Source organism: Ananas comosus, linkage group 21 (assembly GCF_001540865.1).
Source record: "Ananas comosus cultivar F153 linkage group 21, ASM154086v1, whole genome shotgun sequence".
NCBI lineage: Eukaryota > Viridiplantae > Streptophyta > Magnoliopsida > Poales > Bromeliaceae > Ananas > Ananas comosus.
The window spans coordinates 1,608,580-1,624,086 of NC_033641.1; the positions used below are offsets into that span (position 1 = coordinate 1,608,580).

Here is a 15,507-nt window from a genome sequence, read left to right on the forward strand (position 1 = left end):
GTTAAGAAAAAGCGTATAAAGATAGCTTCTGCGATATCCGATGGAACCGCAGAAAATATATCGTAATCGACTAACCGCAATGAACGCAATATTACGTACGGAAATAAATAGAATATTTTTCCATTGTCGCACTCTTCCGCAATTCCAAACGAAGCAAAATGTAATTTTCAGAAGTCAGAGACGAAAAGTGAAAAAAACAGTGACACTTACCAAAAAAAAAAAAAAAAATCTATATTTCAGATTTTCTAATACTACAAATTTTAAAAAAAAACTTAAATTCTAAAATAGAATGTGCAAAATTTGCACAATTTTTTAGATTGTATCGGTAGCCGTGCTCTTTACCCAATACCAAGATTTTAGAAAACAAAACTTTTTTTTTTTGGGGGCCTCTAGAGGTTGTTGGTTTAAGAGGGTGTTTGGCCTATCTTTTAAAAAGCACTTTTGGATTGAAAAGTAATTTTCTGTTCAATAGAGCGTTTGGCAATCTCACTTTTAAAATCTGATTCTGCTTTTTAGAATCAGAAAACCGATTTTGAAGTCCCCAAAATCAGAAGCAGAAAAAAGTTGCTTCTTGAAATCTGATTATAATTTTGGACTCAAACTGCAAATTTTTATTTTAATTTTAAATTCAATATTTAAATTTAAATTTAATTTTAAATTTTAATTTTCAGATTCATTTTTGAATTTTTGAATTTTAATTTTTAAATTTTTAAATTTGAAAAATAGATTTCAAACTTTAAATTTTAAATTTTAATTTTTAAATTTCAAATATCAAATTTTAGATTTTAAAATTTCAATTTTCAAATTTAAATTTTAAAATTTAAGATAAATTTAAAATTTGACATTTTAGATTATAAAATTTAAATTTAAAAATTTAAAAATTTAAAATTTAAAATTATAATTTTTAATCTTCAAATTATAAATTTTAAAATTTTAAATTTTTAAATATTCAAAGTTTAAATTTTAAATTTTAAATTTCATAATTATTTTAAAATTTAAATTTTAAAATTTAAATTTTAAATTTTAAAATTTAAATTTTAAATTTTAAATTTTAAATTTTAAATTTTAAAATTTAAATTTTAAATTTTAATTTTAAAAATGCTTTTAAATATTAATATTTTATATTTTAAATTTCATAATTATTTATATTTTTAAATTTTAATTTTAAATTTTAATTTTTAAATTTCAAATTTACTTTTAAATTTTAAATTTTAAATTTTAATTTTAATTTATATTTTTAAATATTTAAATTTTAAATTTTAAATTTCATAATTATTTTAAATTTAAAATTTTTAAAATTTTAAATTATTTTTTAAATTAAAATATAAAATTTTTAAATTTTGTATTATTTTGAAATTTAAAAATTTTAATTTTAATTCAAATTTAAATTTAGATTTTAAATTATTTTAAAATGAAATTTAATAAAAATATTAATTTATGCAAACTTCAAAAAAAATTTGCCAAACAGTTTTTCCAAATCACTTTAGAAAAATCGATTTTATCTAAATTCAGCCAAACATTCTACAGCTTTTAACCAAAATCACTTTTTTAGAAAATACTTTTTCAGAAGCTAGGCCAAACGGGCCCTAAGTCCCTACATTGAAAACGGTGACACACGAGCGCGCACGCACGCGCGCGCCCGCACAATTCTGAAACGAAAATTTTGTTCATTATTAAAATATCTATCTCAAATTATTTGCCTAAATTTTATCTGCATACTCAGACAAAATAAGATTATTTACGGAGAACAAATACTAAGACCTAGGGTGATAATGAGGTGAGTGAAAATATCTATTTTGTAATTTAAAAGGTCTAAAAATTTTAAAGAACTTTTTAATTTTTTCTCATCTAATAATATAAACTTACAATTGCAGCCACTAAGGGTGGCAATCCAGCTCAGTGTTCGCGAGCCAGCACGTGCTCGGCTTGAACAGAACTCGAACCGGACACTACCTAAAATTTTCAATTCACGAGTTAGAGTTAGTTTGCTCGTGTTCAGCTCGATAATAGTTCAAATACATATATTTTATATATAAATATAAATAAATAATTATATATATAATACATATTTTTATTTTTTGATTTTGAATTCAACCTAAATATAAAGCCCAACTCAATTATAAAAAGACTAATATATATATAATTTGTACCATTAGATCAAAATCTAATAAATAAAAAATTATAAATTTATTTTCTATATATATATAATATTTATAATATTTTTAACATGTTATTCGTAAGTCAGTTCGGCTCATTAATTAACAAGCCGAACACCCGCTAGATGCTTTACCAAGCCAGCTCGTGCTATATTTCACCTTTCACTGTCCCTAATACAAGTGGCACAGAACTTGACGCAAGTGGCACAGAACTTGACGATTGGTACCCGAAATCCTAAATTCGAATCCTAATTGATTAACATTTTCAGCTAAGTTTATTTATAAAAAAATAAACATAGTGAATAGCTTGCTATCTTTCTCTCTCTAAAAAAAAAAAAAAAAAACCAAACCAGTTCTTGCTCGACTGGTTTTATCAGCTACCCAACAAACATGTGCCTATTACATAAAATAAGAAAATATTTTTAAATATTTTTAAATTTCTAAGCCTTCCAAAATGGAAAATAAAATAAAATACTTCTTAATCACTACTACATTATCAAACTAGGCCTAGGGAGGCCATAAAAATCACATATGGCTGAATTAAATTTTAGTACCTCATCTCTAGACATCTGACTTTCATCAAAACAAACAACGAAAGAAAAAGCTTAATTCTGAGCAATTTAAACTTCATTGCATTTAAATTCCACCAGCATCTAAGATTCATCAATCCAAAGAAGATGACAACAACCTAAAGGGCCCAAAAAAAACAGTAATGAAAAGCACATTAACAAGGATAGGAAGAAGCACATTAACCAAGGATAGAAAAAAGCTTTTGATCTTAAGAAGCATTACCTTCCCTTTAATGTGCATCCAAAAGGAACTCAAAACAACTTCAACAACTTCATCTCCAAAATTGACATTAGCTCGGGATAGGAAAAACTTTCATTCTTAGAAGCATTATATTCTCTGCAATTATCAGCCCTAGATGCAACAACTTGTGATCTTAGAAGCACTATTTTCCCTTCAATGCGCACCACGGAAAGCATTAGACAACTTAAAACAGCCTCGGGTTCGCGACGGAGTTGTTCACTGATGGTTCAAATTGCAAGTCCTAAACATTAAGTTTCATTAGGGCAGTTTTTAAGAACATCATTAAACTATCTCCAAACTATTCTCTCCAACCTACCCTGGGAATATCTAAACAAATTCAGAATTATACAATTATCTCTGGTTCTGCAGCACATTAAGCAATAAGCTTTATACCATCTACTTCAATATGCAAAACCATAAAATTAACCGAAACTAGTGGTTGGCGTCCGCAAGTTGAGAATAGGAGAATCCGGGTTGTGAAGGAGCTGCTGCAGCAGGAGCAGCAGTGGAAGCGCCAAAGGCATCGTAGCTCGCTGAAGAAGGGGCCGTGGGGGCGCCTCCTGAAGCCGGCGGGGTCAGTGTCGGCGGCCGTGGGAGACTCAGCATCTGCATTGGCATAGAAGTGGCGCCTGGCGGCACCATTGGGGGTGGAACAGTTGGAGCGCCTGGAGCCACAGCATAACCTGTTGATAATAAATGTAAGATTATTTAGCTAGAGTGCTAATACAGAGGGTTTACATGAACTTGCCCCATGATGTTCGTAAGTATAAATAAACAATTGAAATAAGGGTCAAACAACATAATCACAAACATAGAGAATGAACTCCTACCTATTTTTCAAGGCCAGGAGTCAAAATTTTCGCAATTCATCCCATAAATGTAAGACATAAATTTCAGAGAAGTTGTGTTCTGCTAATGTTTCAGCTAAGTTTTCCCAACTGTTAGTCATAATTCATAAGCACTATATCAAAAAAAAGGGGAAAAGAAAAGAAAAAAGCACTTCGTTGTTGTACGAGTAAATCTACTCATGGTCTTCAAGCTAATTTTATTCCTTTTCCCGCAAGTAATTAGGGCTCGATATAAGACTCTATACTCAACATTCTCAATCCAGTTTCTTCTCATACATAGGTTAGTGAAAGGAATTTGTTTTCACTGTGCTGTGTTAAATAGGATGGCTTTTGATCAAGTCATCAGTTGAGACTGGGTTACTGAAAATTAATAGGTAAAAATGTATGGAGACCCCCTCAATTATAGGCCATTCTGAAATAATCCCTTCGACTTCCATTTTTTTTTTTTCTTTTTGTTGACTCACCTTATCTTCTTCTTCTTTTTTTATTTAAGTTCTTATAGTTATTAAGCCATATTTCGTGGCTCAGTTAGTTATTAGCAATTAATTTGCCCAATTTTATTTGCTATAAAACAGTTTAAACTATTAAATTTGATGGATATATTAATTAAATTGGTGAAATTTCTACTTGTCTAAAATCACTTAATTCCAAGAATTCAAAAGTTAAGGGGATCTCAATTAAAAAAAATTATAGTTCAGGGGGTTATTTGTGAACGGCCTATAGTTGAGGGGGTCTCGATACATTTTTACCAAATTAATTTTCGTAGGCTATGTGCATTCTATCTCATCTACTACATTTCTTATACTTATTTCTCTCTTTCTTCTCGTTCTTCCATTTTCGTTATGTCGTAACTCCAGGCTACATTAATTTGCCACTTGAAAATGTTTTTCCTGTGAACACAACCCCCCCTCCCCCCACCCCCAAAAAATAGTAAAAAATAAAAAACAAAAAATAAAATACAGCACAAGCTAGTTCTTCTTGTCTTTTGGATAGTTATCAGATGCAAATCAAACACATTTCTTCTGAGATATTTCGTTCTTCTTAATCATCTTAATGCACAATAAAATTATGAATGTGTTTTACGACTAAAACGAAAGACAACTTATGCAGAAGGGAACTTCCAAGCGTTGAATTCAGTATTCAGCATTCAATTAATAAATCATGAAATATGACCTAAATTACGCAAGAAAAATAAAGCAGGAAAGTGTTCAATCTTCATTAACATTGCAACATTGCTGCATAAACAATAGATAATCGAAATAAAAATTCCACAGAATTAAGCACCAGAAAACAAAGTAGAGGAAATGAAATGGTTTTATTTTACCCGGAGCACCAACAACTGGGGTCGGCAAAACAGGGGGTCTGACTCCTGGAATTGGCGGAGTTGCTCCAATCGGCAGAACTGGTGGTGGTAGAACCGGAAGACGAGGCCTCGGCATACCTCCAGGCATGGAAAGAAGATGTTGGTTGAAAGCAGCACCCACCTGTTGCTGGAAAGCAGCAGCCTGTCCCAAATGCTCTTTGATTCTTTGATCAATTAAGCTTTGAGTCTGCTGCTCTTCAAATTGCTGATAATAGGATCGTACATTTGCCTGACATAACAATATATAAACTGAGCAAACATTAGATAGCAGAAGAAAAGGTGAAACATAGAAGATATCATTGCCTGCAGACGGCAAGCCATGTCAAGCATGCAGCATAATGATCTGCCATTGTCTGTTCTCTTACTCCAGTCACCACTATCCAAGTTAGTTGCGGCCTTCTCTTTGATTTTAAAGATATTTTTTGGCGGATGGTTTGGATTGGAAATCTAAGAGGGGCCGGGGGCATGGCGTTGCAGTGGGTGATGTGGCACACCTGCTGTAGGCAATAGATTCTCGAATGGTAACCTTGAGTATAATAAGAGAAATTTTCATACCTTGTGCTTGTATCCAGCATTATGTTGCTTTCTAACAGATGGCTGCATCAATTAAATCAACAGTAAGCAATATTTATATGTTAAACCAAAATACCAAAAAGCAGGACAAAAAAAAAAAGAAGAAAAAAACCAGAATATGGTTGATATGAAGCCTCACATATCAACAGATAGAACTAAAAGGAAAGCTAATACCAGGGCGAATGGTGTAGTATAATTAGAAATTGAGGAAAATAGATACTGATTAATAAAAATGATTAGTGGCATCTGATGGTGAAACTATGCAATTGGACCTCATCTTCATGAACATGAAATAATATTGCTAAAGGAAACATCGATTTCAGTTCACTTTAGGAAAATAACAATAATCAAAATATTTTTTTTTAAAAAGGACTGCCAATATAAAAGCAAACTTGCTTATGAAACCCAGCAGTCAGAGTAAGATACGGCATAAGTATATACTAATTTACCTTTCAACCTTAAAAGACCTAAAGATATAAGGAAAAAAGAAGAAAGCGGTTACACCAATACCCACAACTCCATACCAATTAGACCCCATAAGGCAATCTAAATCTTACTTTAACACACAAATTCAATTCCTGGTTTCAACCAATCATTAATGGTTCTTGAAGAAAGACAATACAGGAAAATGTAACTATCGCCATCCCGAAGAAATCTTGTTTGGTTGGGAGGATAGAGTGGGCAGATTGGTAAGTTTCTCCATTAGTGCCGTTGAATTGTTAGAATGTACAAATGATGCAACCCTATTTACAGTTGGGAGAAGTAAATATCCCCACTGGCTGCTTCATTCCCATGGATAGAGATGCTGTGGGATCGGGGGAATATATGAAACTTCATGCATAATCAACTTATCTTGGTAATCCCATCACTATTCCCCACCAAACAAATGGAGAAAGTAAGTTCCCATGGAAGATTTTCAACCCTATCCCTAAGAAATGCTCAAAGCAAATACTGTCCATGTAAATCCTAAAAATACAAAACCTCACAGGGATGTATAAACCCTTCCAACTAATGGATTTCTCTTTGTTCAAGTCATATGAGTCTCTTAGAGCATAGCATCTATCAAATTTGCAAATGATGTGTAGATATCGATCTAAAACTTAACCTTAAACTCCCCAAAAGCACGTACTGGGTTCCTAAATGTCAATTGTTTATAAAAGAATAGTTGCAAGAGAAAATGAATAGCCACTCACCTCAAATGCCAAAGAACACCATGTAATAAAAAAAATTCTAACCCAGTTTAGATAGTCCAATTCCAAACTTTGAAAACAAGGTTCACCAAAAACAAAGCAAAAAAAAGTTCCACTGTGCATCCTTACATCATAACTTCATACACATTAAGCACTCACAAAAGGACAATTCTGCTTGCTGAAGAACTACTTCCATCGTGCGAATATTCTCTCTCGAATAGCTGCATCTAAAATCTATAAACAGTGTCCATAGTCAATCATTACAAAATAAATGACAATGATTGTACAAACAGTGTGACATATTGAAGGTGATAATCAAGTAACAAGTAGCATCGAGGACCAAGCCATCAAGAACCGAATTGCATATTTGGCCCGGCTTCTGGAAAAAGTTCCTTATTCCAAATGCTCTAAAGTAGGAGCTTCTACAAATCAGACATTTTGGCAACGAAAAACTGGAGCTTTTGCGAACGAAGCTAAAATACACTTTTAGGTCTTAAAAGTAGAAGCTCCAATGTAAAACTTCTACTGTAATGTGAAGTTATTGAAGAGATATTTTAAAGCAATAGTTTTGAGTGCTTCTTCGAATAGCTCTAGTGAGACGACACTTTTGTAGGAGTTTGGGCCTGGCCAAACAGGTTTCTAATTCTAAGTAGAAACAACTTTAACCTGAACAGATTATAAGTTTCCAGACCTGGCAGCTCTGCAGTAACAACAAACACATAGCACTAACAACCAACATAGAACAATAGAAGCAGCACCTCGGCATTAATAATAAAGCTAAATAATCCTCCACAACATCAACGTATTTACTCTCAATACAATCTACTCCTATATATTTTCATCAAAAGTGTACAAACAGATCAATTCGCTCGACCCTATTGACATTTACGGCCTCTTTAGCCCCACTTCTATTTCTAGTTTCAGCGACAGTCATATGCAATACTGCGTTTAACAACTAGAAAAGCCTGAAGCTTTGTGGTAGCAGGAAACACACACACAAAAAATGATTTTGAGATCCGAAAGCACACAAGCTCTAATCTGAAGCTTCGAATTCTACTGCAGAGAGAAGCAACAATAGGGGGCGTAAAATTAATTGTCCTAATCGCACTGCATCACCAAAAAGACATCCACGCACCTAACTATACCCTTCCTCACCACTTACAACAACTTCAAATTCACAAAATCGAAACATGCCCACAATGATTCTTTGTTATACAAACAGAAGACACAAAACCCTACAAATTCCACAATCCACAAACAACACACAAAAAAATAACAAAAGGATCAAGGGGAAAATGCTTACAGAATCGTGGGTGAGGTACGTGTCGCAGTAATCGCAGTAATACCTGAAACCAAAAAGAAGAAGATGAAGAAGATTATAGATGGATTAAGGGTTGGAAAAATGTATAAAAATATGAATAATTCGAGAAGAGATTAGATGTGAGAGACGAGAGAGAGAGAGATTAGGGTTTACCGAGGCATAGCGAGGAAGGGGAAAGAGATCGCGAAGCTTCGGGAACGAAGCGAGAGAGAGAGAGAGAGAGAGAGAGGAGGTGCGATGGAGAAGAAGGGTAGAATGGAAGTTAAAATATATGGAAACCCCCTCAAGTATAGCATATTTTGAAATAGGTCCCTCGTTTTCGACTTTTTCAATATAACCTTTTAAAAATTTATAATTTTTGAAACAATCCTATTAAGATTTTATTTGACCCAATCTATATCTATATTCTAAAGGGGGTGGAGTGTGTTCTTTATTTGTGGACACATGTCTGTTTTGAATATTTGGTGCACCCGGTGTACCATGGATTAAGTGAAAGAAATATAGATATTGGGTTTGTTGGGTGCTCCTACTGTGGACCATGGACCTACTATAAACCATGGGTGAATTTGGATTTGTAGTGATACCTGTCCATTTTGAATATTTGGTGCACCCGGTGTACTATGGATTAAGTGAAAGAAATATAGATATTGGGTTTGTTGGGTGCTCCTACTGTAGACCATGGACCTACTATAGACCATGGGTGAATTGGATTTGCAGTCTCTTAAACTTCAACACATGTTGTTTCAAACTTTTAACAGCCGTATTTTTTTTCTACACTTTCAAATTCGCTTTTGGCACTAGCAAGTTTTGTTCCTTGACACCTAAAAATTATTTGCCTACATGCCATGGTTAGAATTTTTTTTATCTTTTTTGGTAAATCGAAAAAAAAAAAAAAGGAAAAACTTCAAAAACCCTCCCTGTGGTTTCACACTTTTTCATTTTAGTACCATGTGGTTTAAAGTTTATCAAGTTAGTACCCTGTGGTTTCTCACTTTATCACTTTAGTACCCTGTGGTTTAAAATGTATCAAGTTAGTACCCTGTGGTTTTGCACTTTATCACTTTAGTACCCTGTGGTTTCACACTTTATCACTTTAGTACCCTGTTTTAAAAAACCACAGGGTACTAACTTGATACAAATTAAAACCACAGGGTACTAAAGTGATAAAGTACAAAACCACAGGGTACTAACTTGATACACTTTAAACCACAGGGTACTAAAGTGATAAAGTGAGAAACCACAGGGTACTAACTTGATACATTTTAAACCACAGGGTACTAAAGTGAAAAAAATTGAAACCACAAGGGGGTTTTTTGAAGTTTTTCCAAAAAAAAAAGATTTACAATTTTTAGGGATAACTTCAAAAACCCCCCATGTGGTTTCCAACTTTCTCACTTTAGTACCATGTGGTTTAAAATGTATCAATTTGCCCCCATGTGGTTTCGTTTTTCTCTTTTTTTTATTAATTTTATTTTTTTTTTTTTTCTCAAATCAGTAACAAAATTAAAATTAAAGAATACTAAAGTAAATATTCGGTAAATCTAGATGGATATCTGATGTTTTTTTGCATATAATTTAACGAAATATTAAGAAAAAAACTATAGAAAAAATAAAAATAAAACCACGGGGGGCCAAATTGATACATTTTAAACCACAGGATACTAAAGTGAGAAAGTTGGAAACCGCGGGGGATTTTTGAAGTTTTTCCTAATTTTTATTCACCTATATATATATACAGTAACTTTTCAATTTTTTACAGCTTTTTCTTCTTCCAATCCTCCATCAGGTATGTTATTGCTTGAAATTCTATTATTTTTTAATGTGCATTTAGTTGGCTTATTTCCTTTAATTGATGATATTTTGTAAATTGAATGGTTGTAAAATAGTAAAATAGTTAAAAAAAAAAAACATAAATTATTTATTAACAAGTTATTCTTGAATTTTTTTCAAAATATTTAACTAATTACTTTGATACTTTTTTTTTTATTCCTTATAGTACACTGTATGTACCAAGCATTTATGTAATTTTAGTTACATTTTCTGCTTTTGTCATTTAATATACACTCACGTAATTTGTTTGTATAAAGTAGATTATGTGCTCTTTTTTCATAAAAAAAAAATTGCTAATTGCTGATAAGTTTTTATATAATGTTTTTCTATAAAAAATGAATAGGTGTTTGCTGATAAACTTGGATAGTTCTTACATACTTTAATTAGATGTTGTTTTTTTAAAATTTTTTATTACCATAGTTTCTGTAATAAAGTTTAATTTATTAAGATAAGAGAGCTACTTTAATAATATAAACCTACAAGAAGCCTAGCTAATCCTTGGGTGGGACTTACTAATTAAAAAAAAAAATCAACATTTAAGTACTTTTTTGTGAAGCATGTCGGTTATAATTTTCTTCAAGTATATGTTACAGCAAATCACTAACCAGTTATGAGATTTGCATACGTTTTTTAATAAAAAATGAATAGGTATTTACCAATAAGTTTTGATGATTTTTACATGCTTTAATTATATATTTTGCTTTTTTTAATTTTTATATTATCTTATAATAAAGTTTGATTAATTAAGATAAGAGCTGACTATGCCCTATACAAAATTTTTCATGCTACTTTATAATATAAATCTACAACATGCCTAGCTAATTCTTAGGTAGGGCTTGCTAATTAAAAAAACTAATATTTAAGAAAATTTCTTTCGATCATTCCCATTTGGTTAGCAGCCGTTGGGGAATGAAGTTTTCGGAAGGAAAGTCAGGCCGTTTTTAGAGCTTATTCCGCCGTTGGTGGACAGCTTTTTCTTTTGAGGGAAAAAACGGTATAACAGAAGGAGGCGGGACTAAATTTGTTAATATTGGAGCATAGTAATATATCCTACATTTTATAAATATAATTAAAAACATACTTATTGCACCGCAGCGAAGCGCGAGTATATCGCTAGTAAATTCTATTTTGCCCGGCTCAACAACAAGGGAGTTAGGGAGAAGAACAATTGGAAGATGGTGAATTATTTACCGTTTTTAATAAAATTTATAGTTCTCCAAAAATAATACTACTCATACATTCAAAAGTAGGTATATATCTTATACATCATATCTATTCAATGGATAGGAGTCACTGACTAGTCAGTGTTAGATTGGTGGGGTGTATGATGTGCATCTTGATTGGAATGTGTAAGTAGTATTTAGAAAGAGAGAGAGAGAGAGAGGAAAAGGAAGAAGGAAACTAGAGTTGTGGTAGACGGTGAGAATAAAACGCACTATTTAGCTTGGTTAATCTCAGCTATTCTTATTTCGGGTGTGAGATATACCCCAAAAAAAATGATGTATTATTAGATTTTTTTTTTTTTTTCTATTTTCATATAAAGACAGTCACTTCAAAATTAAATTTTAATTTTTTAGATATAAATTTTATAAAAAGAGTAATTTTGAGTACAAATGTTTCACAAATCAAACAATGACCTTCTCCTTTTGTTAAATTTTTGGGACTATTTCACGCCTAATAAGTAGGTTTTATTTTAAATCATTTGTTCGGTGCATGAATTGTGTCCAGACGCCGGGTGCAGGGAATGACGTGTGAACTTATATCATACGCTCTCTCTCCGCCGTTGGATTCAACGATCGCCTCCCATCACATGCTTCACCTATAAATACCCCCAACCCTAATTAGGGTTTTCGAGAGCAACACTCAAAAGAGACGACGACGACGAAGACGACGACGAACCTCTTCCCCCACAATGGGTACGTAGACCATTCCGAAACCCTAGATCCCCTTTCTCTCTCTCTCCTTGATCTCTTTTCCGCTTTTCATGACCATGGCGATCCCGTCTTACTCGCAGGTATCTCTCGCGACTCCATGCACAAGCGCCGCGCCACGGGGGGGAAGAAGAAGGCGTGGAGGAAGAAGAGGAAGTAAGGCTCTCGATCTCGCGCACTAGTATACTCGACATGTGGTGTTTCTCTTCGCATTTTTGCGTTGATTCCTCGTCCTTTTTTTGCTTTTTTTTTTTTTTTTTTGATTTGTGGATTGGCTTGTTAGGGTTTTTGTGTTGGTTGATGAGATTTTTAGTCGTTTCTGATGAAAATTTTTGTGTATAAATCCATAGAGACTCCTGAACTATATCCCATTATGTACTATGATGACGCTTTTTCTTTTTCTTTAACTGATACCCGTTCTAGTTTTTGTTTTTCAATGATTTAGTTAACTAAACTGAGGATTTTGTCAGATTCGACAGTAAATTTGCTAAATTTGATAGGTTGAAGTACTTTTAGCAACTAAAACTGTAGCAATCAATGGCTAATAGTTGATCGATCCACTGAATTTATCAAAATTCTCAGATTCTTTAACTATGAGAATGACAAATCCAGTAAAATTAGAAGTTGAAGGGTGTCAATTGGGAGAAGTAAAGTTGAGGGGCCTAGTTCAAAATGACCCTTTGTTGAGGGTTTTGGTACATGTCTACAAAATTCTCATGTAGAGTTGCTTTTTCTGCTTCCAATGTGCCTTGTAAGGTATGAGCTGGGTCGGCAGCCGGCGAACACTAAGCTATCGAGCAATAAGACGGTGAGGAGGGTTAGGGTTCGAGGGGGCAACGTAAAGTGGAGGGCTCTTAGATTGGATACGGGTAATTACTCGTGGGGAAGCGAGGCTGTGACCCGCAAGACCCGTATACTTGACGTGGTATACAACGCGTCCAACAATGAGCTCGTGAGGACGCAGACCCTAGTGAAGAGCGCTATCGTGCAGGTCGATGCGGCGCCCTTCAAGCAGTGGTATCTTCAGCACTATGGTGTGGAGATTGGCAGGAAGAAGAAAGCTCCTGCTGCTGGAAAGAAGGACGCAACTGAGGTGAGTTTCTTATTTTGTTTTTTGATTATCATTGTAGCTGAGAGTTGGTTTACTGGATAAATGTGTAGTTGAAACTCCCAAACTTTATAACTCTTGTGTATTTTTAGTTGATCTGTGTAATGCTCTTGTTCAACTATAGTTTAATATAATTTTTTATCGAACATTGAGACTGTTTTGTGTCTTTTTGGTGACTGATGCTACCAAAGAGTTTAATTTGATTAGGGTCATAAAATTGCATATAGAATGTCCCTCTAGGTATTACAGGTTGCGGTTATGCAAGCAAAAGTGCTGACCGAGTCTTGTATTTGGGTACAATTTTAGCTCCTAGGTGCTTAATTCTGTGCAAAAGTAAGGGACGCTTAAATCTTGACAAATGTCAACTTTTCCTCCCTAGTCCTTATACGCACCTGTCAACCTGAGTAGTCTGTTTCCTCTTTGAGATACTGAACTGCAGGTTATATTTGTTACAATTTCCCTGCTCTGTTTATATCCGGTTCAGTATCTTGGGTTTGAGCTTGCTAGTGTTTTATGTATTTCCTTTTGATGTATAGACGCATGGATGTTTTAAGCAGTGGGAAGCCTTGAAAGTTGGGCGGGGATTCAAAAATTTTAAAAAGCTCTAAACGGTGTAAGTAAAAGAAATGCCATGAATTGTGTGAAATAGTAAGATAGCCTTCATACTAGTATGGCTTGATTACTTTTGTCAGTGTTCACGTGGTTGCATTGCCTTTTTCTCTTGAAAATGGTAATTTCCTTGTATATTGTCTCTTCTTCATTGTAACTATTTGAAATCATTGTAGTTCATTGGCTTTTGACTTTTAAAAATATTTTTCTTCAGACCAATTTAAGATTCAAATAAAACCAAGTGGAAATGGAATCAGTTGTAGCTAGAAAGGCCAAAGCAACCATGATTGTCGTTATCATATGCTTCCTCTCTCCATCTGTTGGTTTCCATTAAATCCTACTTACCGTCCTCATAGTGGTAAACATATATCATTCTGGCTGTTCATGTTGGACAGGAGGGAGAAGGTGCCACGGAGGAATCCAAGAAGAGCAACCATGTCCTGAGGAAGCTCGAAAAGCGCCAGCAGGGCCGCACACTTGACCCCCACATCGAGGAGCAATTCGGCGGTGGGAGGTTGTTGGCCTGTATTTCTTCCCGCCCGGGTCAGTGCGGCAGAGCCGATGGGTAAGAAGAGACACATTCCTATATGCAACCATTTTTTTTACTCTTTTTTTTTTTTTTCTTCTCTTTGAATTGTGTGTTTAGCTTGACTTTTGGAACAACTTTGCTACTCTAGAAAGTATGTGTTTGGCTTACAAAAAACGCCGACTCTTTAGTTATGAAGCGGGGAGCTAGAATGAGCTCTTAGGCTCGAAATTACAATCTATAATTTGAAGCTTCTTTTTCTTCTGCTTCTATTGAGGCTTTTGAGAAGATTATAAAGGAAAAGTTGTTAGTGCTTCTCAGAACAGCTTTACCCGGCCAAACAACTCTGAGGAGAAAGGACCGGAGAGCGCTGTAAATTTTCTAACTGGTAGATAGACGTTTGATTTCAGAATGGTCTACAATTTTTTGCAGATATATTCTTGAAGGAAAGGAGCTAGAGTTCTACACCAAGAAGATCCAGAGGAAGAAGGGCAAAGGTGGTGCAGGAGCCGCGGCTTAAGCAAACCCTTTATTCTTTATTCGTTCACTTATCCGCACTTTGCCAACCTATCCATCTCCGCGTTTGCAATGGTAGGTACCTAATTGAGTTTCAACTTACACTGTTAATCAATCGAAATTTTGATAGTGAACTCTAGCTGGTAGGGATGAGAACTTGTTTTTGTTGATCGCATGATTGTATGCTCGAGTATGTAAACTTAGATTTTCATGCATTTAAGATTATTTGCTCTGTGCCTGCTATTAGCTTCATTCCTTGAATTAATTGTAGAAAGATCTAGCAATGTGTTGCATGGTCCACATAAGAACCAAAATAGGTATTGTCTATTGTCTTTCTTTTCATACATGTATGCATCAAAGGCGTGAATTAAAGTGAATGTTCTAACATTGGATCTTTTTTGTTAAATGAAAAGAATTTTTCGGCAGAAATGTTCTTTTTTTTAACAAAAACCTGTGACTGGTGTTTACAATAATTTTCCATCAGTAAAGTTGTGAAATCTACTATGTTTACCGAGTAGAAAAGCTCTAAATTATTATTATTATTATTATTATTATTATTATTATTATTTACATGCAATGCAATGCTATAAAAGTTGGGTGCAAAATTTACACCCAATCCATCTTAAGAGTTTAGATAGCTCTGGTTTTAAAAACTTAAAAAAAAAAAGTGTGAATTAGGCTAATAAGTGTGAAACAATGGGCTTTTGAGTGGAGGTGGTAGCATTC

General features: G+C 33.8%; 2 protein-coding genes across 2 annotated transcripts; one reads left to right on the plus strand and one right to left on the minus strand.

The window, feature by feature from the left end:
- Positions 3,027-8,519, minus strand: LOC109726675 (U1 small nuclear ribonucleoprotein C-like). Its single transcript, XM_020256429.1, has 5 exons — positions 8,415-8,519; positions 8,244-8,286; positions 5,733-5,774; positions 5,139-5,406; positions 3,027-3,649 (listed from the first exon to the last, which is right to left on the minus strand). Exons 1-5 carry the CDS (start codon positions 8,420-8,422, stop codon positions 3,399-3,401), a joined length of 612 nt encoding a protein of 203 aa, XP_020112018.1. The 5' UTR covers positions 8,423-8,519; the 3' UTR covers positions 3,027-3,398.
- On the plus strand, positions 11,923-15,042 carry LOC109726862 (40S ribosomal protein S8-like). Its single transcript, XM_020256682.1, has 5 exons — positions 11,923-12,007; positions 12,106-12,178; positions 12,779-13,115; positions 14,135-14,304; positions 14,698-15,042. The coding sequence occupies exons 1-5, from the start codon at positions 12,004-12,006 to the stop codon at positions 14,783-14,785; spliced, it is 672 nt and encodes a 223-aa protein (XP_020112271.1). The 5' UTR covers positions 11,923-12,003; the 3' UTR covers positions 14,786-15,042.

What these genes read in the sequence shown, in the direction of transcription:
- LOC109726675 (XM_020256429.1), bottom strand. An exon ending in CGTACCTCACCCACGATTCT is followed by an intron (nt 5,775 to 8,243) that starts GTAAGCATTTTC and finishes TAATTGATGCAG; the next exon opens with CCATCTGTTAGAAAGCAACA. An exon ending in ATGCTGGATACAAGCACAAG is followed by an intron (nt 5,407 to 5,732) that starts GTATGAAAATTT and finishes TTGTTATGTCAG; the next exon opens with GCAAATGTACGATCCTATTA.
- LOC109726862 (XM_020256682.1), top strand. An exon ending in GAAAGAAGGACGCAACTGAG is followed by an intron (nt 13,116 to 14,134) that starts GTGAGTTTCTTA and finishes CATGTTGGACAG; the next exon opens with GAGGGAGAAGGTGCCACGGA. An exon ending in CAGTGCGGCAGAGCCGATGG is followed by an intron (nt 14,305 to 14,697) that starts GTAAGAAGAGAC and finishes AATTTTTTGCAG; the next exon opens with ATATATTCTTGAAGGAAAGG.